Source organism: Theropithecus gelada, chromosome 6 (genome assembly GCF_003255815.1).
Source record: "Theropithecus gelada isolate Dixy chromosome 6, Tgel_1.0, whole genome shotgun sequence".
NCBI classification, from domain to species: Eukaryota; Metazoa; Chordata; class Mammalia; order Primates; family Cercopithecidae; genus Theropithecus; species Theropithecus gelada.
Window position 1 is genome coordinate 135,966,229 of NC_037673.1, and position 19,493 is coordinate 135,985,721.

Below are 19,493 nucleotides of genomic sequence, written 5' to 3' on the forward strand. Positions count from 1 at the left end.
TCCAGCCTGGGCGACAGGGAGACTCCGTCTCAAAAAAAAAAAAAAAACAAAAAAACAACAAAAACGGTTTTTATGGCTCTTTAATACATAATACATGTTTTTTGTTTTTGTTTGTTTGTTTGTTTGAAATGGAGTCTCGCCGGGCGCGGTGGCTCAAGCCTGTAATCCCAGCACTTTGGGAGGCCGAGACGGGTGGATCATGAGGTCAGGAGATCGAGACCATCCTGGCTAACACAGTGAAACCCCGTCTCTACTAAAAAATACAAAAAACTAGCCGGGCGATGTGGCAGACGCCTGTAGTCCCAGCTACTCGGGAGGCTGAGGCAGGAGAATGGCGTGAACCCGGGAGGCGGAGCTTGCAGTGAGCTGAGATCCGGCCACTGCACTCCAGCCTGGGCGACAAAGCGAGACTTCGTCTCAAAAAAAAAAAAAAAGAAATGGAGTCTCACTCTATCGCCCAGCCTGGAGTGCAGTAGTGCAATCTTGGCTTATTGCAACCTCCGCCTCCCTGGTTCAAGAGATTCTCCTGCCTCAGCCTCCTGAGTAGCTGGTATTGCAGGCATGTACCACCATGCCCGGCTAATTTTTTCTTTTGTTTTTTTTTTTTTTTGAGATGGAGTCTGGCTCTGTCGCCCAGGCTGGAGTGCAGTGGCCGGATCTCAGCTCACTGCAAGCTCCGCCTCCCGGGTTTACGCCATTCTCCTGCCTCAGCCTCCGGAGTAGCTGGGACNNNNTTTTTTTTTTTTTTTTTTTTTTTTTTTTGAGATGGAGTCTGGCTCTGTCGCCCAGGCTGGAGTGCAGTGGCCGGATCTCAGCTCACTGCAAGCTCCGCCTCCCGGGTTTACGCCATTCTCCTGCCTCAGCCTCCGGAGTAGCTGGGACTACAGGCGCCCGCCACCTCGCCCGGCTAGTTTTTTTTTTTGTATTTTTTAGTAGAGACGGGGTTTCACCGTGTTCGCCAGGATGGTCTCGATCTCCTGACCTCGTGATCCGCCCGTCTCGGCCTCCCAAAGTGCTGGGATTACAGGCTTGAGCCACCGCGCCCGGCCCCGGCTAATTTTTTCTATCTTCGCTAGAGACAGGCTTGTTGGCCAGGCTGGTCTCGAACTCTTGACCTCAAGTGATCTGCCCGCCTCAGCCTCCCAAAGTGCTGGAATTACAGGTGTGAGCCACTGCTCCCAGCCCATAATACATGTTTTACCTTCCTCATTGTATTTATTTACTAAGCTCTGAACAAAGCAAAAATGACCCACTTTAAAAATACACATTGCATTGGAGAATCCAGAATACCTTAAAGATTCACCAATCTACTCATCTCTTACTCTGAAGGAATGCTCTTAAAAGAGTTTCACCAGCATGACAGAGAATATTGGTAACAATATAAACTTTAATAATGGATAAAAGGTACATTTACATTGAATATATTTCTTTTCTTTCTTTTTTCTGTAGGAATTGAATGATCTGGCACGGGACCCTCCAGCACAGTGTTCAGCAGGTCCTGTTGGAGATGATAGTAAGTATTTAAAAGGAATAATGGAGTAATGGCATAACAGTGGTTATTTTGTGTGAAGAAACAATTACGCTATAGGGAAGAGGCAGTGTTTAACTTTTAGTGGCCCATGAATGGAGCAACTCTATGTTCATCCCATTATCATCTGTGGTGTTCATTACATTTTGAATCTTCTGCCAGGTATTGGCTATATAGTTGTTCTGGTCCTCTCCTACCTGACCTTCATCCCTTCTGGGTATTTTCCTGGAGTGAAGGATTTGAGCTTTTACCTACAGCTAGCTATTATTCTTGAGTAAGATAATACTAAGGATGATAGTATATGTGTCTGTGTCTGACTTTCTACTGGCTCATACTTGTGAAATCAGGTCTTTATTTATTTTTTTCTTGAGACAGGGTCTCGCTCTGTCACCCAGGCTGGAGTGCAGTGGCATGATCTCGGCTCACTACAGCCTCTGCCTCCTGGGTTCAAGTGATTCTCGTGCCTCGGCCTCTTGAGTATCTGGGATTACAGGTGCATGCTACCACGCCTGACTAAGTTTTATGTTTTTAGTAGATTCGTGATTTCGCTATGTTGGCCAGGCTGGTCTCAAACTCCTGGCCTCAGGTGATCCGCCTGCTTCGGCCTCCCAAAGTGCTGGGATTACAGGCGTGAACTACCACGCCTGGCCAAAAGCAGATCTTTATTTTTGAAGTCCAGTTTATCTGCTTAATTTTGTCTAAAATAATCTATGAGATGTCTTAATGCATACATTGGATGATAATTTCCTCTGTGTTCCACTTCATTGCAACATAATTTTTTCCCATATAGTGTCTTTGAACTTTTTTAAAGAGGGGATATTTGAATGAGACTGTGCTATGTAAAACTAATTCACAAAAAACTGTAACATTTGGTTGGGTGTGATGGCTCATGTCTCTAATCCCAGCACTTTGGGAGGCCGAGGCAGGTGGATCAGTTGAGCCCAGGAGTTCAAGACCAGCTTGGTCAACATGGTGAAGCCCTGTCTCTACAAAAAACACACGAAAAAATTAGCCAGGTATGTTGGTGCATACTGGTAGTCCAAGCTACTTGGAAAGCTAAGGTGGGAGGATCTCTTGAACCTGAGCCTGGGAAGCAGAGTTTGCAGTGAGCCAGGACCATGCCACTATACTCCAGCTTGGGCGACAGAGTAAGATGCTGTCTCAAAAAATAAAAACAGGACTGGGCCTGGTGACTCATGCCTGTAATCCCAGCACTTTGAAAGGCCGAGGTGGGCGGATCACGAGGTCAGGCATTCAAGACCATCCTGGACGAGATGGTGAAACCCTGTCTCTACTAAAAATACTAAAAAAATTAACCGGGCGTGGTGACAGGCGCCTGTAATCCCAGCTACTCGGGAGGCTGAGGCAGAGAACTGCTTGAACCCAGGAGGTGGAGGTTGCAGTGAGCTGAGATTGTGCCACTGCATTCTAGCCTGGGTGACAGAGTGAGACTCACTCTCCAAAAAAAAATTGTAACATTTAACAAATATTTTAAAGTATGCATACTTACAAACACTTGTGTAAATATGTAGATTAAGGTCAAAATGAGTACAGGGTTAAATTAGCTTATGTTTAATAGTTTTGTTTGTTTTGTTTTTTAAGACGGAGTCTCACTCTCTTGCCCATGCTGGAGTGCAGTGGCGCGACCTTGACTCACTGCAACCTCTGCCTCCCATGTTCAAGCAATTCTCGTGCCTCAGCCTTCCAAGTAGCTGGGATTACAGGCACCTGCCACCACACCTGGCTAATTTTTGTATTTTTAGTAGAGACGGGGTTTTGCCATGTTGACCAGGCTGGTCTTGAATTCCTGACCTCAGGTGATCCACCTGCCTTGGCCCCCCAAAGTTCTGGAATTACAGGCATGAGGTACTGCACCCAGCCTCTAATTGTTTTTTCCTGATTTTTCTTACTAATGTTGTGTCTGGGTCCGCACAGTGGCTCACACCTGTAATCTCAGTGCTTTGGGAGGCTGAGGCAGACAGATCACTTGAGCCCAGGAGTGCGAGACCAGCCTGGGCAGCGTGGTGAAACCCTGTCTCTACAAAAAAATACAAAAATTAGCCTGGCCTGGTGGTGCATGCCTGTAGCCCCAGCTACTCAGGAGGAGTTTGAGGTGGGAGGATCGCTTGAGTCCAGGAAGTTGAGGCTGTAGTAAGCCAAGATTGCACCACTGTACTCCAGTCTGGGCAACAGGAGCGAGACTATCTCAAAACAAAAACAACAACAAAAGAAAAAAAGAATGTGTCTGGTCTACTAAATTGTGAAGAATGAAAGCAAGGCCCTTTTACAAGGATTACTTTACAAATAAAATAGATAAATATTATAAATTATGAGTCCAAGTACATGTCATGAAAAAACTCATTTACATTATTGTATTCTGACTTACCTAGCGTGAGTAACTGTAGTATTTGGTACCAAACAAGGCAGACTAAGTACCTAAACCATACAAAATGATTTAGTAAGTGCTCTTACACACTATTGTCTCATTTAAGCCTTACAACAACTCATTTAGGTGACTGGAGTAGAAATTTTAAACTGTTTTAGAAAAGAGTCCCATGAGAAGCTCATGGAGATTCTCCGTGTGGACTCACTCTCAGGTTTTCTGATTCTAGTTTGTCCTTCCACTGTATCATATCAGCCACATCCATCAGTGTACTCTTTCTATTCAGTTGGAAAAGTGCTTTTGTTTTAGGTAAATTCAAGAATGGCTGAAAATCTTTAATTAAAAGTGATTGGAGTCAGGGGACTTGATTTCATTTTTGAAGTTTTCTTTTTTTTTTTTTTTTTTTTTTTTTTGAGACGGAGTCTCGCGCTGTGTCACCCAGGCTGGAGTGCAGTGGCGCGATCTCGGCTCACTGCAAGCTCCGCCTCCCAGGTTCAGGCCATTCTCCTGCCTCAGCCTCCGAGTAGCTGGGACTACAGGCGCCGGCCACCTCGCCTGGCTAGTTTTTTGTATTTTTTAGTAGAGATGGGGTTTCACCGTGTTAGCCAGGATGGTCTCGATCTCCTGACCTCGTGATCCGCCCGTCTCGGCCTCCCAAAGTGCTGGGATTACAGGCTTGAGCCACCGCGCCCGGCCTGAAGTTTTCTTTAGCATGCTGAAGTAATTTGTCTTTGCTTTGCTTCACTTCTGCCATAGTTAGCACTATACATTTCTTTCTCAGATTGAAAAATTGTTCCCTTTGGAGAGTTAAATAAAACTCCCACAGCCGAGTGCGATGGCTCACGCCTGTAATCCCAGCACTTTGGGGGGCCGAGGCGGGCGGATCATGAGGTCAGGAGGTGAATACCATCCTGGCTAACATGGTGAAACCCCATCTCTACTAAAAATACAAAAATTAGCCGGGCATGGTGGTGGGCGCCTGTAGTCTCAGCTACTCAGGCGGCTGAGGCAGGAGAATGGTGTGAACCCAGGAGGTGAAGCTTGCAGTGAGCTGAGATCATGCCACTGCACTCCAGCCTGGGCGACAGAGCAAGACTCCATCTCAAAAAAAAAAAAAAAAAAAAAAGTAAGCTGAAGATTGAATGGCCATGTATCTGTTTCCTTCTATCTTCTCTTCCCTCCCCGCCTTTCCCCCTCCCCCTGTGCTGGCATTACAGGCATACAGACGTCAGCCACCACACCCAGCCTTTTTTTTTTTTTTTTTGAGATAGAGTCTCCTCTGGTCTTCTTTCAAGGCAGGGGATGACTCTTGCCCAGGCTAGAGTGTAGTGGCGCAATTGCAGCTCACTGAACCCTCAAACTCCTGGGCTCAAGGGATCCTCCCACCTCAGCCTNAAAAAAAAAAAAAAAAAAAAAAAGTAAGCTGAAGATTGAATGGCCATGTATCTGTTTCCTTCTATCTTCTCTTCCCTCCCCGCCTTTCCCCCTCCCCCTGTGCTGGCATTACAGGCATACAGACGTCAGCCACCACACCCAGCCTTTTTTTTTTTTTTTTTGAGATAGAGTCTCCTCTGGTCTTCTTTCAAGGCAGGGGATGACTCTTGCCCAGGCTAGAGTGTAGTGGCGCAATTGCAGCTCACTGAACCCTCAAACTCCTGGGCTCAAGGGATCCTCCCACCTCAGCCTCCTGAGTAACTGGGACTATGGGTACATGCCCTTACACCCCTGGCTAATTAAAAAAAAAAAAAAAAAATATATATATATATATATATATATAGCAATAGGGTCTCACCATGTTTTCTATGCTGGTCTTGAAATCCTGGGCTCAAGTGATCCTCCTGCTTCTGCCTCCCAAAGCCCTGTGATTATAGCTGCGAGCCACCGCACGCAACTTTCTTTTGTTTTGAACACTTGGTAAATGTGACTGTCTTGAGATCTGTGCATTCAAGTGTAGGTCTCTGGAGATTCAGTCTCATACTATCAGATATTCTCACCGTCCCCTGCTTTTTTGTTTGTTTGTTTGAGACAGAGTCTCGCTCTGTTGCCCAGGCGTGCAACAGATCGTGCAGTGGCGTGATCTCGGTTCACTGCGACCTCTACGTCCTGGGTTCAAGCAATTCTCCTATCTCCATCTCCCAAGTAGCTGGGATTACAGGCATACACCACCACGCCTGACTAATTTTTTGTATTTTTAGTAGAGACGGGGTTTCAACATGTTGGCCAGGCTGGTCTCGAACACCTGACCTCAGGTGATCCACCCACCTCAGTCTCCCAAAGTGCTAGGATTACAGGCGTGAGCCACTGTGCCCAGCCTGTCCCTTTTAACCTCAAGGCTTCATTCAGAATATTAAAGAGTAATCATTCGTCTGTGAACTTCACATTTAAACTCTCATAAAACAGATTGTGTAACTTTCAGTTTGCATAATTTGGTTTGATAGTATTAAACCAACATAGTGCTGGGAACTTATTTTTGTTTTTTACTATCAAAACTTTTTATTTTGGTCAATTTTGATCAATCCTAAGATGGATCATTAAATGAAAGATTTTTGAAATAGATGTTTATGTAAAATGTAGCAATATTTTGTACTTGTGGGCCAGTATTTCATTCAGTAACTATTTTTGGGGTCCTTTTTACTTGAACTTCTAGTAATTCTTGAGCTATTTCTCCTTTTTTTTTTTTTTTTTTGAGACAGAGTCTCACATTGTCACCCACTTGGAGTATAGTGGCATAGTCTCGGCTCACTGCAACCTGTGCCTCCTGGGTTCAAGCAATTCTCCTGCCTCAGCCTCCCGAGTAGCTGGGATTACAGGCACCTGCCACCACGCCTAGCTAATTTTTTGTATTTTTAGTAGAGATGGGGTTTCACCATGTTGGCCAGGCTGATCTCGAACTCCTGACCTTGTGATTCGCCTGCCGTGGCCTCCCAAAGTGCTGGAGCAGGCATGAGCCACTGCGCCTAGCCTACTTGAGCTATTTCTAAAAACATTGTAATGTGAGGCAGGTTTGGTATTCTCTCACTACCTTCTCTGATTTATACTTCTACCTGTAAGAGCTAGGGAGTCTAGAAAGGCTTCCAGAGAGTAACCTAAATCCGTGGTTTTAGTAGGTATCTTTATATTCAACTAATGTGACAAAATTCTCAAGATTTAAATGGTAGGCCTTTAAATGCTTTCATTAATTAAATTCTTTCATTAAATAAATAAACCCTGAATGGGTTTTAGTTTCTCTTTCTCTGCCTTTTTATTGGTACTGTAGATTCTAGATCATTTTATGAGAGGCATAAAGATTATTTGTCTTGGTTGCTACATTAGTAATTTTTTTCTTCCTTCTCCTTCACCTGTTTTAAAGACTTAGTCCTGTGCATGTGTTTTTGCTCATTTTTTCGATGATGGAATTTGACCTTAATAACAGTGAAGACAAATTAACATAGTGTTATCAGAATGTGAATAGGTTTTTATTCAGAGTTTAACGCCAATGGATTACATATGTTTAGTCCTATTGGAATGTTAAACAGATATGATCTACTAAACTAAATAGATATGGATTACAGATGAGATCACCTATGATGTTGAGTTAAAAGTTCACAATAATGTAAGAATCTTCTGCCTGGTACAATGGCTCATACCTGTAATCCCAGCACTTTGGTAGGCCAATGCAGAAGGATCGCTTGAGGCCAGGAGTTTGAGACCAGCTTGGGCAACATAGCAAGACCTGATCTCTATGAAAATAAAAATTAAAAAAATTAGCAGGACATGGTGACACTCGCCTGTAGTCCCAGCTGCTCAGTTGGCTGAGGTGGGAGGATTGCTTGAGCCCAGGAGTTTGAGGCTGCTGTGAGCCAAGTTTGTGCCACTGCACTCCAGTCTGGGCAATAGAGTGAGACTCTGTCTCTTAAAAAAATATATATACACACACATATTTATGCATATATATGTATGTATATATATACATACATATAAAATGTACAGTATGCTAGAGTATCTTTAACTTTTTGTAGTGTGGGTATGAAAGATTGCAATATTAGTTGAAAATATGTGTTTTTTTCCGCCATTTTCTATCAAGAAGGGTATTCTGGCCAGGCGTGGTAGCTCATGCCTGTAATCCTAGCACTTTGGGAGGCCAAGGTGGGTGGATTGCCTGAGCTTAGGAGTTTGAGACCAGTCTGGGCAACGTGACGAAACCCCATCTCTACTAAAAATACAAAAAATTAGCCGGGCGAGGTGGTGCACACCTGTAATCCCAGCTATTTGGGAAGCTAAGGCAGGAGAATTACTTGAACCTGGGAGGCAGAGGTTACAGTGAGCCCAGATCTTGCCATTGCACTCCAGCCTTGACAGAGCGAGACTCTGTCTCAAAAAAAGAAGGGTATTCTGGGTATTCTGGCTGGGCACTGCTGGTGGCTCATGCCTATATTCCCAACAGTTTGAGAGGCCAAGGCAGGCAGATCGCTCGACCCCAGGAGTTTGAGACCAGCCTGGGCAACATGGCAAGACCCTTTCTCCATTTAAAAAAAAAAAAAAAAAAGAAGAAGAAGGGTATTCTTTCCATAATTGTAAACATTAGCAGCTTGTTGGCATTTCTGCTTCAACCCTGTTGGGGATTCTACATTGTCCAATTGTTAGTAGATTTTGATCCCACAGTCTATTTGTGCTTTGTTTGTGTTAGTAGGAAGAACAGGGAATCACAAAAAAGGAAATATTTAGCTAAAAATTTCTGATTTAAGGCCGGGCCTAGTGGCTTATGACTATAATCCCAGCACTTTGGGAGGCCAAGGCGGGTGGATCACCTGAGGTCAGGAGTTCGAGACCAGCCTGACCAACGTGGTGAAACCCCATCTCTACTAAAAATACAGCAAAATTAGTCAGATGTGGTGGCACGCACCCGTAATCCCAGCTACTCAGGGGACTAAGGCAGGAGAATTGCTTGAACCTGGGAGGTGGAGGTTGCAGTGAGCCGAGATCGAGCCACTGCACTCCAGTCCAGGCGACAGATCAAGACTCCATCTCAAAAAAAAAAAATTCTGATTTAAATTTTTCTAATAACTTCTTAAGTCTGGTAGTAGTATTAGCAAGAAAAGAAGAAGATTGATCTTGAAAAGACTAGGAGGGGCCGGGCGCGGTGGCTCAAGCCTGTAATCCCAGCACTTTGGGAGGCCGAGGCGGGTGGATCACGAGGTCAGGAGATCGAGACCATCCTGGCGAACATGGTGAAACCCCGTCTCTACTAAAAATACAAAAAAACTAGCCGGGCGTGGTGGCGGGCGCCTGTAGTCCCAGCTACTCGGAGGCTGAGGCGTGAGAATGGCGTGAACCCGGGAGGCGGAGCTTGCAGTGAGCTGAGGTCGCGCCACTGCACTCCAGCCTGGGTGACAGAGTGAGACTCCGTCTCAAAAAAAAAAAAAAAAAGAAAAGACAAGACTAGGAGGAAAGAATTAGTACTTAAATGGTTAATGGAAAATTTAATTTTTTAAATTGTCTCAATATTTTTTTTTTTTTTTTTTGAGACGGAGTCTCGCTGTGTCTCCCAGGCTGGAGTGCAGTGGCGTGATCTCGGCTCACTGCAAGCTCCGCCTCCCGGGTTCACGCCATTCTCCCGCCTCAGCCTCTCAAGTAGCTGAGACTACAGGCGCCCGCCACCACGCCCGGCTAGTTTTTTGTATTTTTAGTAGAGACGGGGTTTCACCATGTTAGCCAGGATAGTCTGGATCTCCTGACCTCGTGATCCACCCGCCTCGGCCTCCCAAAGTGCTGGGATTACAGGCTTGAGCCACCGCGCCCGGCTAAATTGTCTCAATATTTTTATATTTTGACTGGGTATGGTGACCCACACCTATAATCCTAGCACTTTGGGAGGCTGAGGTGGGTGAATTGCTTGAGCCCAGGAGTTCAAGACCATCCTGGACAACATAGCGAGACCTCATCTCTTTTTTTTTTTTTTTTTTTTTAATGAGATGAAGTTTCTCTCTTGTTGCCCAGGCTGGAGTGCAATGGCGCAATCTTGGCTCACCGCAACCTCAGTCTCCCAGGTTCAAGCGATTCTGCCTCAGCCTTCCAAGTAGCTGGGATTATAGGCAATGCGCCACCATGCTTGGCTAATTTTGTACTTTTAGTAGAGACGGGGTTTCTCCATGTTAGTCAGGCTGGTCTCGAATTCCTAACCTCAGGAGATCCACCTGCCTCAGCCTCCCAAAGTGCTGGGATTATAGGTGTGAGCTATCGCACCCAGCCGCCCATCTGTATTTAAAAAAATAATAATAAAATAATACTTTATTAAGTGCTTGCTTTCTTTTTTTAAAAGTGCTTTCTTTTCTTTTCTTTTTCTTTTTTTTTTTTTTTAAGATGGAGTCTCGCACTGTTGCCCAGGCTGGAGTGCAGTGGCACGATCTCGGCTCACTGCAACCTCCGCCTCCTGGGTTCAAGCTATTCTCCTTCCTCAGCCTCCCGAGTAGCTGGGATTACAGGCACCTGCCACCATGCCCAGGTAATTTTTTGTATTTTCAGTAGAGATGGGGTTTCGCGGTGTTGGTCAGGCTGATCTCGAACTCCTGACCTCAGGCGATCCACCTGCCTTGGCCTCCCAAAGTGCTAGGATTACAGGCGTGAGCCACCACACCCAGAGACAAGTTTTATTTTTTTAAGAGATGGCCACATTCTTGGAAAGTGTAGACTGAAATAAATCACTATTGAAATGACATCAGTGTGAAACTGCCCATTCCACTTAAGTTCTGAAATCTTTCATCATGTAAATAATTTCCATGTCTCTCTTTTATATTAAACTAATGATATAACTAGTGACAAAAATAAAATCCAAATGCTAGCATTGTCCAGAAAAAATTTACAGGTCTGTTTATAATTGTTATAAAGGTGAACTGCTGAAACTTGTTCACCAAAATAGTTTGAGTTGAATTAATGCTTTACATCCTCAATTTTATATTAGAAATTCACACACAAGTTAAAATGGAAAAACTGCCAATACCTGATTTCTGTCCCCTATTTTTCCACTCGCAGTCATATACATAGTTACCTTTTGACCCCATGGGGGAAAAATACATCTAACAGAGAACTACCAATAACAGAAAGAAGAAAAATAACTGGTTTTTTTTTTTTTTTTTTTGAGAATGAAATGTTTCCCAATCTTAAGCACAGTCTCCATGTAATTGGCATGCTAGCTGGATGTCTTTTGGCATACTTGTTACATATTTGGCACGAGTAGCACATAAGTTGGTGTCTTCATAAAGGCCCATCAGATAGGCCTCACTTGCCTCCTGCAAAGTACCAAAAGCTGGAAGTGTAGATTTGTTTTGAAGTCCCCAGCAACTTCTTGTATCAGATGCTGGAAAGGAAGTTTGCTAATCAGAAGTTCAGTGGACTTCTAATGAGATCTATTTTCACAGAGTACCACAGTACCAGACCTGTAACAGTGAGGTTTCTTTACCCTTCCGGTAAAAGGTACACTCTTGTGAGTAACTTCTGTAGCCAGTTGCTTCCTGGGTGCTTTACTACTTTGCCAATTTGCTGATAATCTACCTTCTACTAGTCATGATCTAGATACCTCCTTGCTTATCCCCCTTCTCAGCAAGCTAGAGGTAGCGCAGACATTAGAGATGAGGGCGCCACTGTGGCAGGCAGTGCCTGAGAACACTTAAAAGCAGTGCTTTCTTATTATCTTACCCAACTCTTACAGCTTTGCGTGGGAATGCAGGTACAATTAATACTCTTCCATTATAACCACAAATTTAAATAACATAAAAGAATTGAGTAGAAGAACAGGTCCCTTGGCCAGTTGGTCATTCTTTTGTCTAATAGTGTTTTTAGCCTTGTTATTGGGGGTTAATTCTAGTTATCAATGTTTTATTTACTCAAATTGTAAGTATATTTGTGATTAAAAATAGAGTGAGATTCATGTGTGTGTGTGCATGCATGCGTGTGAGCATGTGTGTGTGTGTGTTTTAGTCTTGTTTTTATTTTTATTTTTTCGGAAACGGGGTCTTGCTATGTTGCCTGGGCTGGACTTGAACTCCTGGGCTCAAATCGTCCTCCCAACTCAGCATCCTGAGTAGCTGGGATTACAGGTGCCTGCTTTTGTGTCTTTAAACAGCATATAAGGGGCTTTTTACAGGACTTCCCTTGAAGATACTAGGTCCAGTTTTAGTGGCCCAGAATGGCTTTGTCCTTGGCTTACACAGTCCATTAAATGGTCGGCAGAGAGTAATATAAGTGTTTCTAAGTACTAGGGAGGGCTACTCTAAGGAAGGGAGCCTCAGCAATTCCTGTCCTTTACCTTTAACTCCTAATCAACGAGCTGCTATTTTTAGGTTCAAGTCCCAGTGAGCAACAAACCAACCATAGGGATTAGTTTCATATTAAGGAGGTTGGAAGGAACTTTAGGATTTGGACTGACATTCTGGTGGATTTTTATATGGCTACTTAGTCTTCATGTTTCTTCTACCTTGTGACAAGAGTTATCTGGTTTGGATTGTTCAAATATAACCCCAGTGACAACTTCCCTTAGGTTGCTCAGATCATAGTATGAATGTTAAGTATACTAAGTAGTAGCTTGCTTATAAATAAAAACTCTGGCTTTTGATCTCTCATACTGCACTTAGAAACATGAGAACGGCCGGGCGCGGTGGCTCAAGCCTGTAATCCCAGCACTTTGGGAGGCCGAGACGGGTGGATCACGAGGTCAGGAGATCGAGACCATCCTGGCTAACACGGTGAAACCCCGTCTCTACTAAAAAATACAAAAAACTAGCCGGGCGAAGTGGCGGGCGCCTGTGGTCCCAGCTACTCGGGAGGCTGAGGCAGGAGAATGGCGTAAACCCGGGAGGCGGAGCTTGCAGCGAGCTGAGATCCGGCCACTGCACTCCAGCCTGGGCGACAGAGCCAGACTCAGTCTCAAAAAAAAAAAAAAAAGAAAGAAAGAAACATGAGAACATGGAACAAGCACCATTTTCTGCATTTGGAAGATATTTATTTATTGAACAAGTTTGTAACTTGTTGGAAGTATCCCTAGAGCTTGTAATCAACCTTGGGCTTTTAGCTAATATTTTCTTTTTAAATTTCACTCCTTTTTTTCTCTTTTTTCCTCTTTAACTTATCCTCTACGTTAGAAGAGATGATGCTTTTGTTTCTTTAATGAGGACCAGTAATGTACAGACCTACACAAGAGTTTTTAGAAATTTGTTCTCATTGTTAAAACCAGTCTTTCTTAATTTGAGTATTATCTACCTTGACTTTACTGTTTTGTCCCCCGTATACCAGCATTATAAAAGAAGTCATGCCCGTAATCCCAGCTTTGGGAGGCCGAGGTGGGTGGATCATCTGAGGTCAGGAGTTTGAGACCTGGCCAAATGTGGCAAAACCTTGTTTCTACTAAAACTACAAAAATTAGCCAGGTGTGGTGGCACTTGTCTGTAGTCCCAGCTATTTGGGAGGCTGAGGCAGAAGAATTGCTTGAACCCAGGAGGCGGAGGTTGCATGAGCCGAAATTGGTGCCACTGCATTCCAGCCTGGGCGATAGAGTGAGACTCTGTCTCAAAAAAAAAATAAAGTATATTATATGTAATTGTTTTGAAGAAATGATTTACCCCGTGAGGTAAAGAAATAGCGGCCGGGCGCGGTGGCTCAAGCCTGTAATCCCAGCACTTTGGGAGGCCGAGACGGGTGGATCACGAGGTCAGGAGATCAAGACCATCCTGGTGAACACGGTGAAACCCCGTCTCTACTAAAAAATACAAAAAAACTAGCCGGGCGAGATGGCGGGCGCCTGTAGTCCCAGCTACTCGGGAGGCTGAGGCAGGAGAATGGCGTGAACCCGGGAGGCGGAGCTTGCAGTGAGCTGAGATCTGGCCACTGCACTCCAGCCTGAGCGGCAGAGCGAGACTCCGTCTCAAAAAAAAAAAAAAAAAAAAAAAAGAAATAGCTATTTAAAAGTAGAACTATGAGCCTTGTCAATAACTTTGTTTCTCTGACATGAAGTTTCAAGAAGTTTTAGCCCAAATACTTTTTTTTGTTTTGTTTTTGAGAGAGTCTCGCAGTGGTGCAGTCATGGCTTATTGCAGCCTCCACTTCTCAAAGCCTCTCAAAGTGTTGGGATTACAGGTGTGAGCCACCACACCTGGCTCCAAATATTTTTCATTGAGCACCTTATCAGTGTTCTAGGCCATTCTAGTCATTTTTCTTGTTTCTTTTTTTTTTTTTTTTTTTTTTTTTTTTTTGAGATGGAGTCTCGCTCTGTCGCCCAGACTGGAGTGCAGTGGCTGGATCTCAGCTCACTGCAAGCTCCGCCTCCCGGGTTCACGCCATTCTCCTGACTCAGCCTCCCGAGTAGCTGGGACTACAGGCGCCCGCCACCTCGCCCGGCTAGTTTTTTGTATTTTTAGTAGAGACGGGGTTTCACCGTGTTCGCCAGGATGGTCTCGATCTCCTGACCTCGTGATCCGCCCGTCTCGGCCTCCCAAAGTGCTGGGATTACAGGCTTGAGCCACCGCGCCCGGCTTCTTGTTTCTTTAGACTGTTATTTTATGTTCCTCATCTTGCTCATACTCATATTATTTATAAATGAATTTGGATTAGAAGGGGAATGATATGTTACTATGGCACAGATACAATGTAGATATTGTTACATGGTGACTTTTTTCTTGTTATTTTTCAGTGTTCCATTGGCAAGCTACAATAATGGGGCCAGTAAGTATTCAGATTAAATTCAGAATAAACAGTTTATGTAATTTACTCATTTTAATCCCACTTTTCTTTTATCAATAGAATGACAGTCCCTATCAGGGTGGAGTATTTTTCTTGACAATTCATTTCCCAACAGATTACCCCTTCAAACCACCTAAGGTAATTAATTGGAATGTGGCAGTTTTTAATGTGCTTTGTATAATACTAATAAACTAGTTTATAGAAAGTTTCCTTTCTTTCTGTAGGTTGCATTTACGACAAGAATTTATCATCCAAATATTAACAGTAATGGCAGCATTTGTCTTGATATTCTACGATCACAGTGGTCTCCAGCACTAACTATTTCAAAAGGTAACAATGGGTATTTGATATCAATATAACGCAACCGTGTCTTTTGTCTTTTTAGAGTTACTTATTTTTGAAAAGATTATTTTTCTTTTAAGAAGAGATAGTAATTCTTCTTATTCTGAAATGGACCTTGAGAACTGAAAACGAGTTGGATTTTTCAAGCAAAAGTGTTCGTTGGTGTAGTGACTACTTTGTCAGTTGTGCTACTCAAGCATAGGTTAGAAGATGGACACTGGGCTGGGCGTGGTGGCTCATGCCTGTAATCCCAGCACTTTGGGAGGCCGAGGTGGGCGGATCACAAGGTCAGGAGATCGAGACCATCCTGGCTAACACAGTGAAACCCTGTCTTTACTAAAAATACAAAAGAATTAGCCGGGCATGGTGGTGGATGCCTGTAGTCCCAGCTACTCGGGAGGCTGAGGCAGGAGAATGGTATGAACCCAGGAGGCGGAGCTTGCAGTGAGCGGAGATATGCCACTGCACTCCAGCCTAGGCAACAGAGTGAGACGCTATCTCACAAAGAAAAAAAAAAGATGGACACTGGTATGAATGTTTTTTTAGAGCATAAACACAATTAACATCTCTTCCAACCTTGAGATTCATGAATGGAAAAGATAGATACTATTCCAGAACAGGAAATAGATCAGCCCTTTAGGCAAATGCTTATACTGTGAACATAGACATTAGGTTCTTGAAGAACGAAATATCAGTAAATATTTTACCAGCTCTTGTCTTTAGGTTTCTTTTTTTTTTTTTTTTTTTGAGACAGAGTCTTGCTCTGTCGCCCAGGCTGGAGTGCAGTGGCCGGATCTCGGCTCACTGCAAGCTCCGCCTCCCGGGTTTACGCCATTCTCCTGCCTCAGCCTCCCGAGTAGCTGGGACTACAGGCGCCCGCCACCTCGCCCGGCTAGTTTTTTGTATTTTTTTAGTAGAGACGGGGTTTCACCGTGTTAGCCAGGATGGTCTCGATCTCCTGACCTCGTGATCCGCCCGTCTCGGCCTCCCACAGTGCTGGGATTACAGGCTTGAGCCACCGCACCCGGCCGTCTTTAGGTTTCTATATCAATGAACTGAGCGATGTAGTTGTCTTATGTGTTGATTTGAAATTGTACAACCCTTGAACATTATTCCCAGATGAAATCACAGTTGGATTAAAATACTCTCTCTCTCTCATTATTCCCAGATGAAATCACAGTTGGATTAAAATACTCTCTCTCTCATTATTCCCAGATGAAATCACAGTTGGATTAAAATTTTCTCTCTCTCTCTCTCTCTCTCTATGTATATATATATATATATATTTTTTTTTGAGATGGAGTCTCACTTTATCGCCCAGGCTGGACTGCAGTGGTGCAATCTTGGCTCATTGCAACCTCCACCTCCCGGGTTCAAGTGATTCTCCTGCCTCAGCCTCCCTAGTAGCTGGGATTACAGGCATCCGCCACCATGCCCGGCTAATTTTTGTATTTTAGGCTGAGGCAGGAGAATCGCTTGAACCCGGGAGGCGGAGGTTGCAGTGAGCCGAGATCATGCCACTGCACTCCAGCCTGGCCAGCCTGGCCAGCCTGGGGGACACAGCAAGACTCTGTCTCAAAAAAAAGAAAGAATCTTTATCAGATCTCACCGCTCTACTCTGAGAGGTGATAAAAGAGCTTACTGGATGTACTTTTGTGAAAATGAAATCAGTTGTTTAAGAGAAAAATCAAATATGGTAATGGATTAATATGTTTAAAATATGAAGTACAAAAATCAGAAAAAAATTCAGATCCTAATAGATGAGTGGACACAGGGGAACCAAAGAATAAATAAATGAATGTTACATTCCCTTTTTTTACCTTTTTAATTAACAAAGATATTTTTAAAAGGAGACAAAATGCTAATGAGGTATATTGAAATGAATACTCTATACTTCAAGTAGAGGTATAGGTTTGTAGAGCCCAGTCTGCCAGTATGTGTTAAGATACTTAATCATCCATGCCCATTTACCCAATAATTCTAGTTTCATTTATTTATACTAAGAAAACAATCCCAAATGCTGAAAAAACTTTGTATGCAAGTACATTTGTGACAGTGTGATTTAGTTCTGAAAATTAGAGGTTACTTACAGAAGAGGAAAAAATAAATGGGTTCTAGCACTTGCATTTAAGAGAGTATTGACCCTGGCCAGGCACAGTGGTTCATGCCTGTAATCCCAACAGTTTGTGAGGCTGAGGTGGGCAGATCACTTGAGACTAGGAGTTCGAGACCAGCTTGGCCAACATGGCAAAACCCCATCTTTACTAAAAATACAAAAATTAGCCAGGTGTGCCTGTACACTCCTGGGTGTGATGGCGTGTGCCCAACTACTCAGGAGGCTGAGGCAGGAGAATCACTCGAACCCAGGAGACGGAGGTTGCAGTGAGCCAAGATGGTACCACTGCACTCTAGCCTGGGTGACAGAGGGAGACTCTATCGCCAAAAAAAAAAAAAGTATTGAACTTTACAAATATTGCAAAAATAGGAAAATACTGTGTTTGAGAAAAGCAGAAAAAAGAAAAAAGGCATATACACTGTAATAAGAGTTACATATAAAAGTATGTTAAGTGAGGCCGGGCGCGGTGGCTCACGCCTGTAATCCCAGCACTTTGGGAGGCCGAGGCGGGTGGATCACGAGGTTAGGAGATCGAGACCATCCTGGCTAACACAGTGAAACCCTGTCTTTACTAAAAATACAAAACAATTAGCTGGGCATGGTGGTGGGCGCCTGTAGTCCCAGCTACTTGGGAGGCTGAGGCAGGAGAATGGCATGAACCCGGGAGGCGGAGCTTGCAGTGAGCCGAGATCGCGCCACTGCACTCCAGCCTGGGCAACAGAGCGAGACTCCATCTCAAAAAAAAAAAGGATGTTAAGTGGCCAGAAATAGACAAATAATGTTAGTTTTGGTATTTGTGTGGTGAAACGTGGTGTATGAATTTTTGTTTTTTGTGTTTTTTTGAGACAGAGTTTCACTCTTGTTGCCCAGGCTGAAGTGCAATGGTACGATCTTGACTGACTGCAACCTCCGCCTCCGGGGTTCAAGCAATTCTCCTGCTTCAGCCTCCCGAGTAGCTGGGATTACAGGCGCCCACCACCACGCCCAACTAATTTTTGTATTTTTAGTAGAAATTATCTGCTTATAATTTAGCATTTGTTTAACGCATGTGTTTAGACAGGAAGCAACGTAGTTTCACGGTAAAGAACATAGATTCTAGATCCAATTGCCTGTGTGCAGATCTCAGATCCACCTCTTAATAAATGAGACTTGAGACACATTGGCCCCTGTATTCCTCAGTTTTGTCATCAGTAGAAAAGGAACAATAATAAATATTTCATTGTTGTTATGAAGATTAAAGAAGCAAAAACGGACAGTTAACTGGTTCCTTGTAAGTACTCCAAAAACTGGGATAAAGGCACGGTTGTCAAAAGTGTTGAGTATTTGTCATGTTATAACTTGGATGTCAAGACTCAATCTTAAATTTTTTTTTTTTTTTTTTTGAGAAGGAGTTTCACTCTTGTTGCCCAGGCTGGAGTGCAGTGGCACAATCTCGGCTCACTGCAGCCTCCACCTCTCAGGTTCAAGCCATTATCCTGCTTCAGCCTTCTGAGCAGCTGGGATTACAGGGCATGCGCCACCACACCTGGCTAATTTTGTATTTTTAGTAGAGACAGGGTTTCTCCATGTTGGTCAGGCTGGTCTTGAACTCCCAACCTCAGGTGATCCGCCTGTCTTGGCCTCCCAAAGGGCTGGGATTACAGGTGTGAGTCACCACTCCTGGCCACAAATTTAATTTTTAAAGCAAACAAAACTCTGAGGCATTAATTTAAAATTTTTAGAGTCCTAGGCAGAAATAAAAACAGGATGCCAGAGAACCACATTTTTTAAAAAGTTGTAGTGAAGTAGTTTTTTAGAGAAGTGTGTCCCCTTTTCTTTTGGTGGGCCCCCTTACAATTCAAGAGCTACTTGAGAAAGTGTTTATGGACCTGTGCCTGGCCTGGTGAAGGTCCCATTGGTTACACTTCCTTCACCAAATAGCAATAGAGATGTAAATCTAGTAATGGGACCAAGATAAGTGGAATTATGTGAGAGGTGTGTTTTGATGGGGTGGGGTGGGGTGTTGGAGGCACAAGATAGCTGAAATTATTGCCATATCTCTTTTTGTTCTTCCCCTTCTCTTGCCTAGCATTGATTTCTTTTCAGCTATTGTAAATGATAAGGACTGTTACAAGTTTGATTTGTTAGGTTCTATCTGGATAGCTATCCTTTAAAATAATTGCAGTGCCATTTTGTTGAATTTGATTGTATTAACTGTCTCAGGTTTAAGGTTTTAATGATTCCCTTTTTGTAAATTGAATGTATGGGCAAGTAGTTCTATGAAACGCCTTAATCCTGTATGATATTATTCTTTAACATATAGTCTGTCTTCAAGGATAGAAATTTTGACCCAGTATTTCCTCTACTTTGAAGATCCATGATGGGGACCTAAATATATATATATATATATATATATATATATATATATATATATATAT

The 19,493-nt window shown here is 43.5% G+C and overlaps 1 protein-coding gene across 4 annotated transcripts in view; it reads left to right on the plus strand.

Moving 5' to 3' along the window:
- UBE2D2 (ubiquitin conjugating enzyme E2 D2) overlaps positions 1 to 19,493 on the plus strand; it is a 71,331-nt gene that overhangs the window by 40,967 nt on the left and 10,871 nt on the right. For all 4 annotated transcript variants that reach the window (XM_025388830.1, XM_025388826.1, XM_025388828.1 and 1 more), the window contains 4 exons: positions 1,450 to 1,513; positions 14,569 to 14,600; positions 14,679 to 14,756; positions 14,843 to 14,948. In XM_025388830.1, the coding sequence (XP_025244615.1) occupies position 1,513; positions 14,569 to 14,600; positions 14,679 to 14,756; positions 14,843 to 14,948 (217 nt within the window). In that variant the 5' untranslated portion in view covers positions 1,450 to 1,512. The remainder of the gene's footprint in view (positions 1 to 1,449; positions 1,514 to 14,568; positions 14,601 to 14,678; positions 14,757 to 14,842; positions 14,949 to 19,493) is intronic.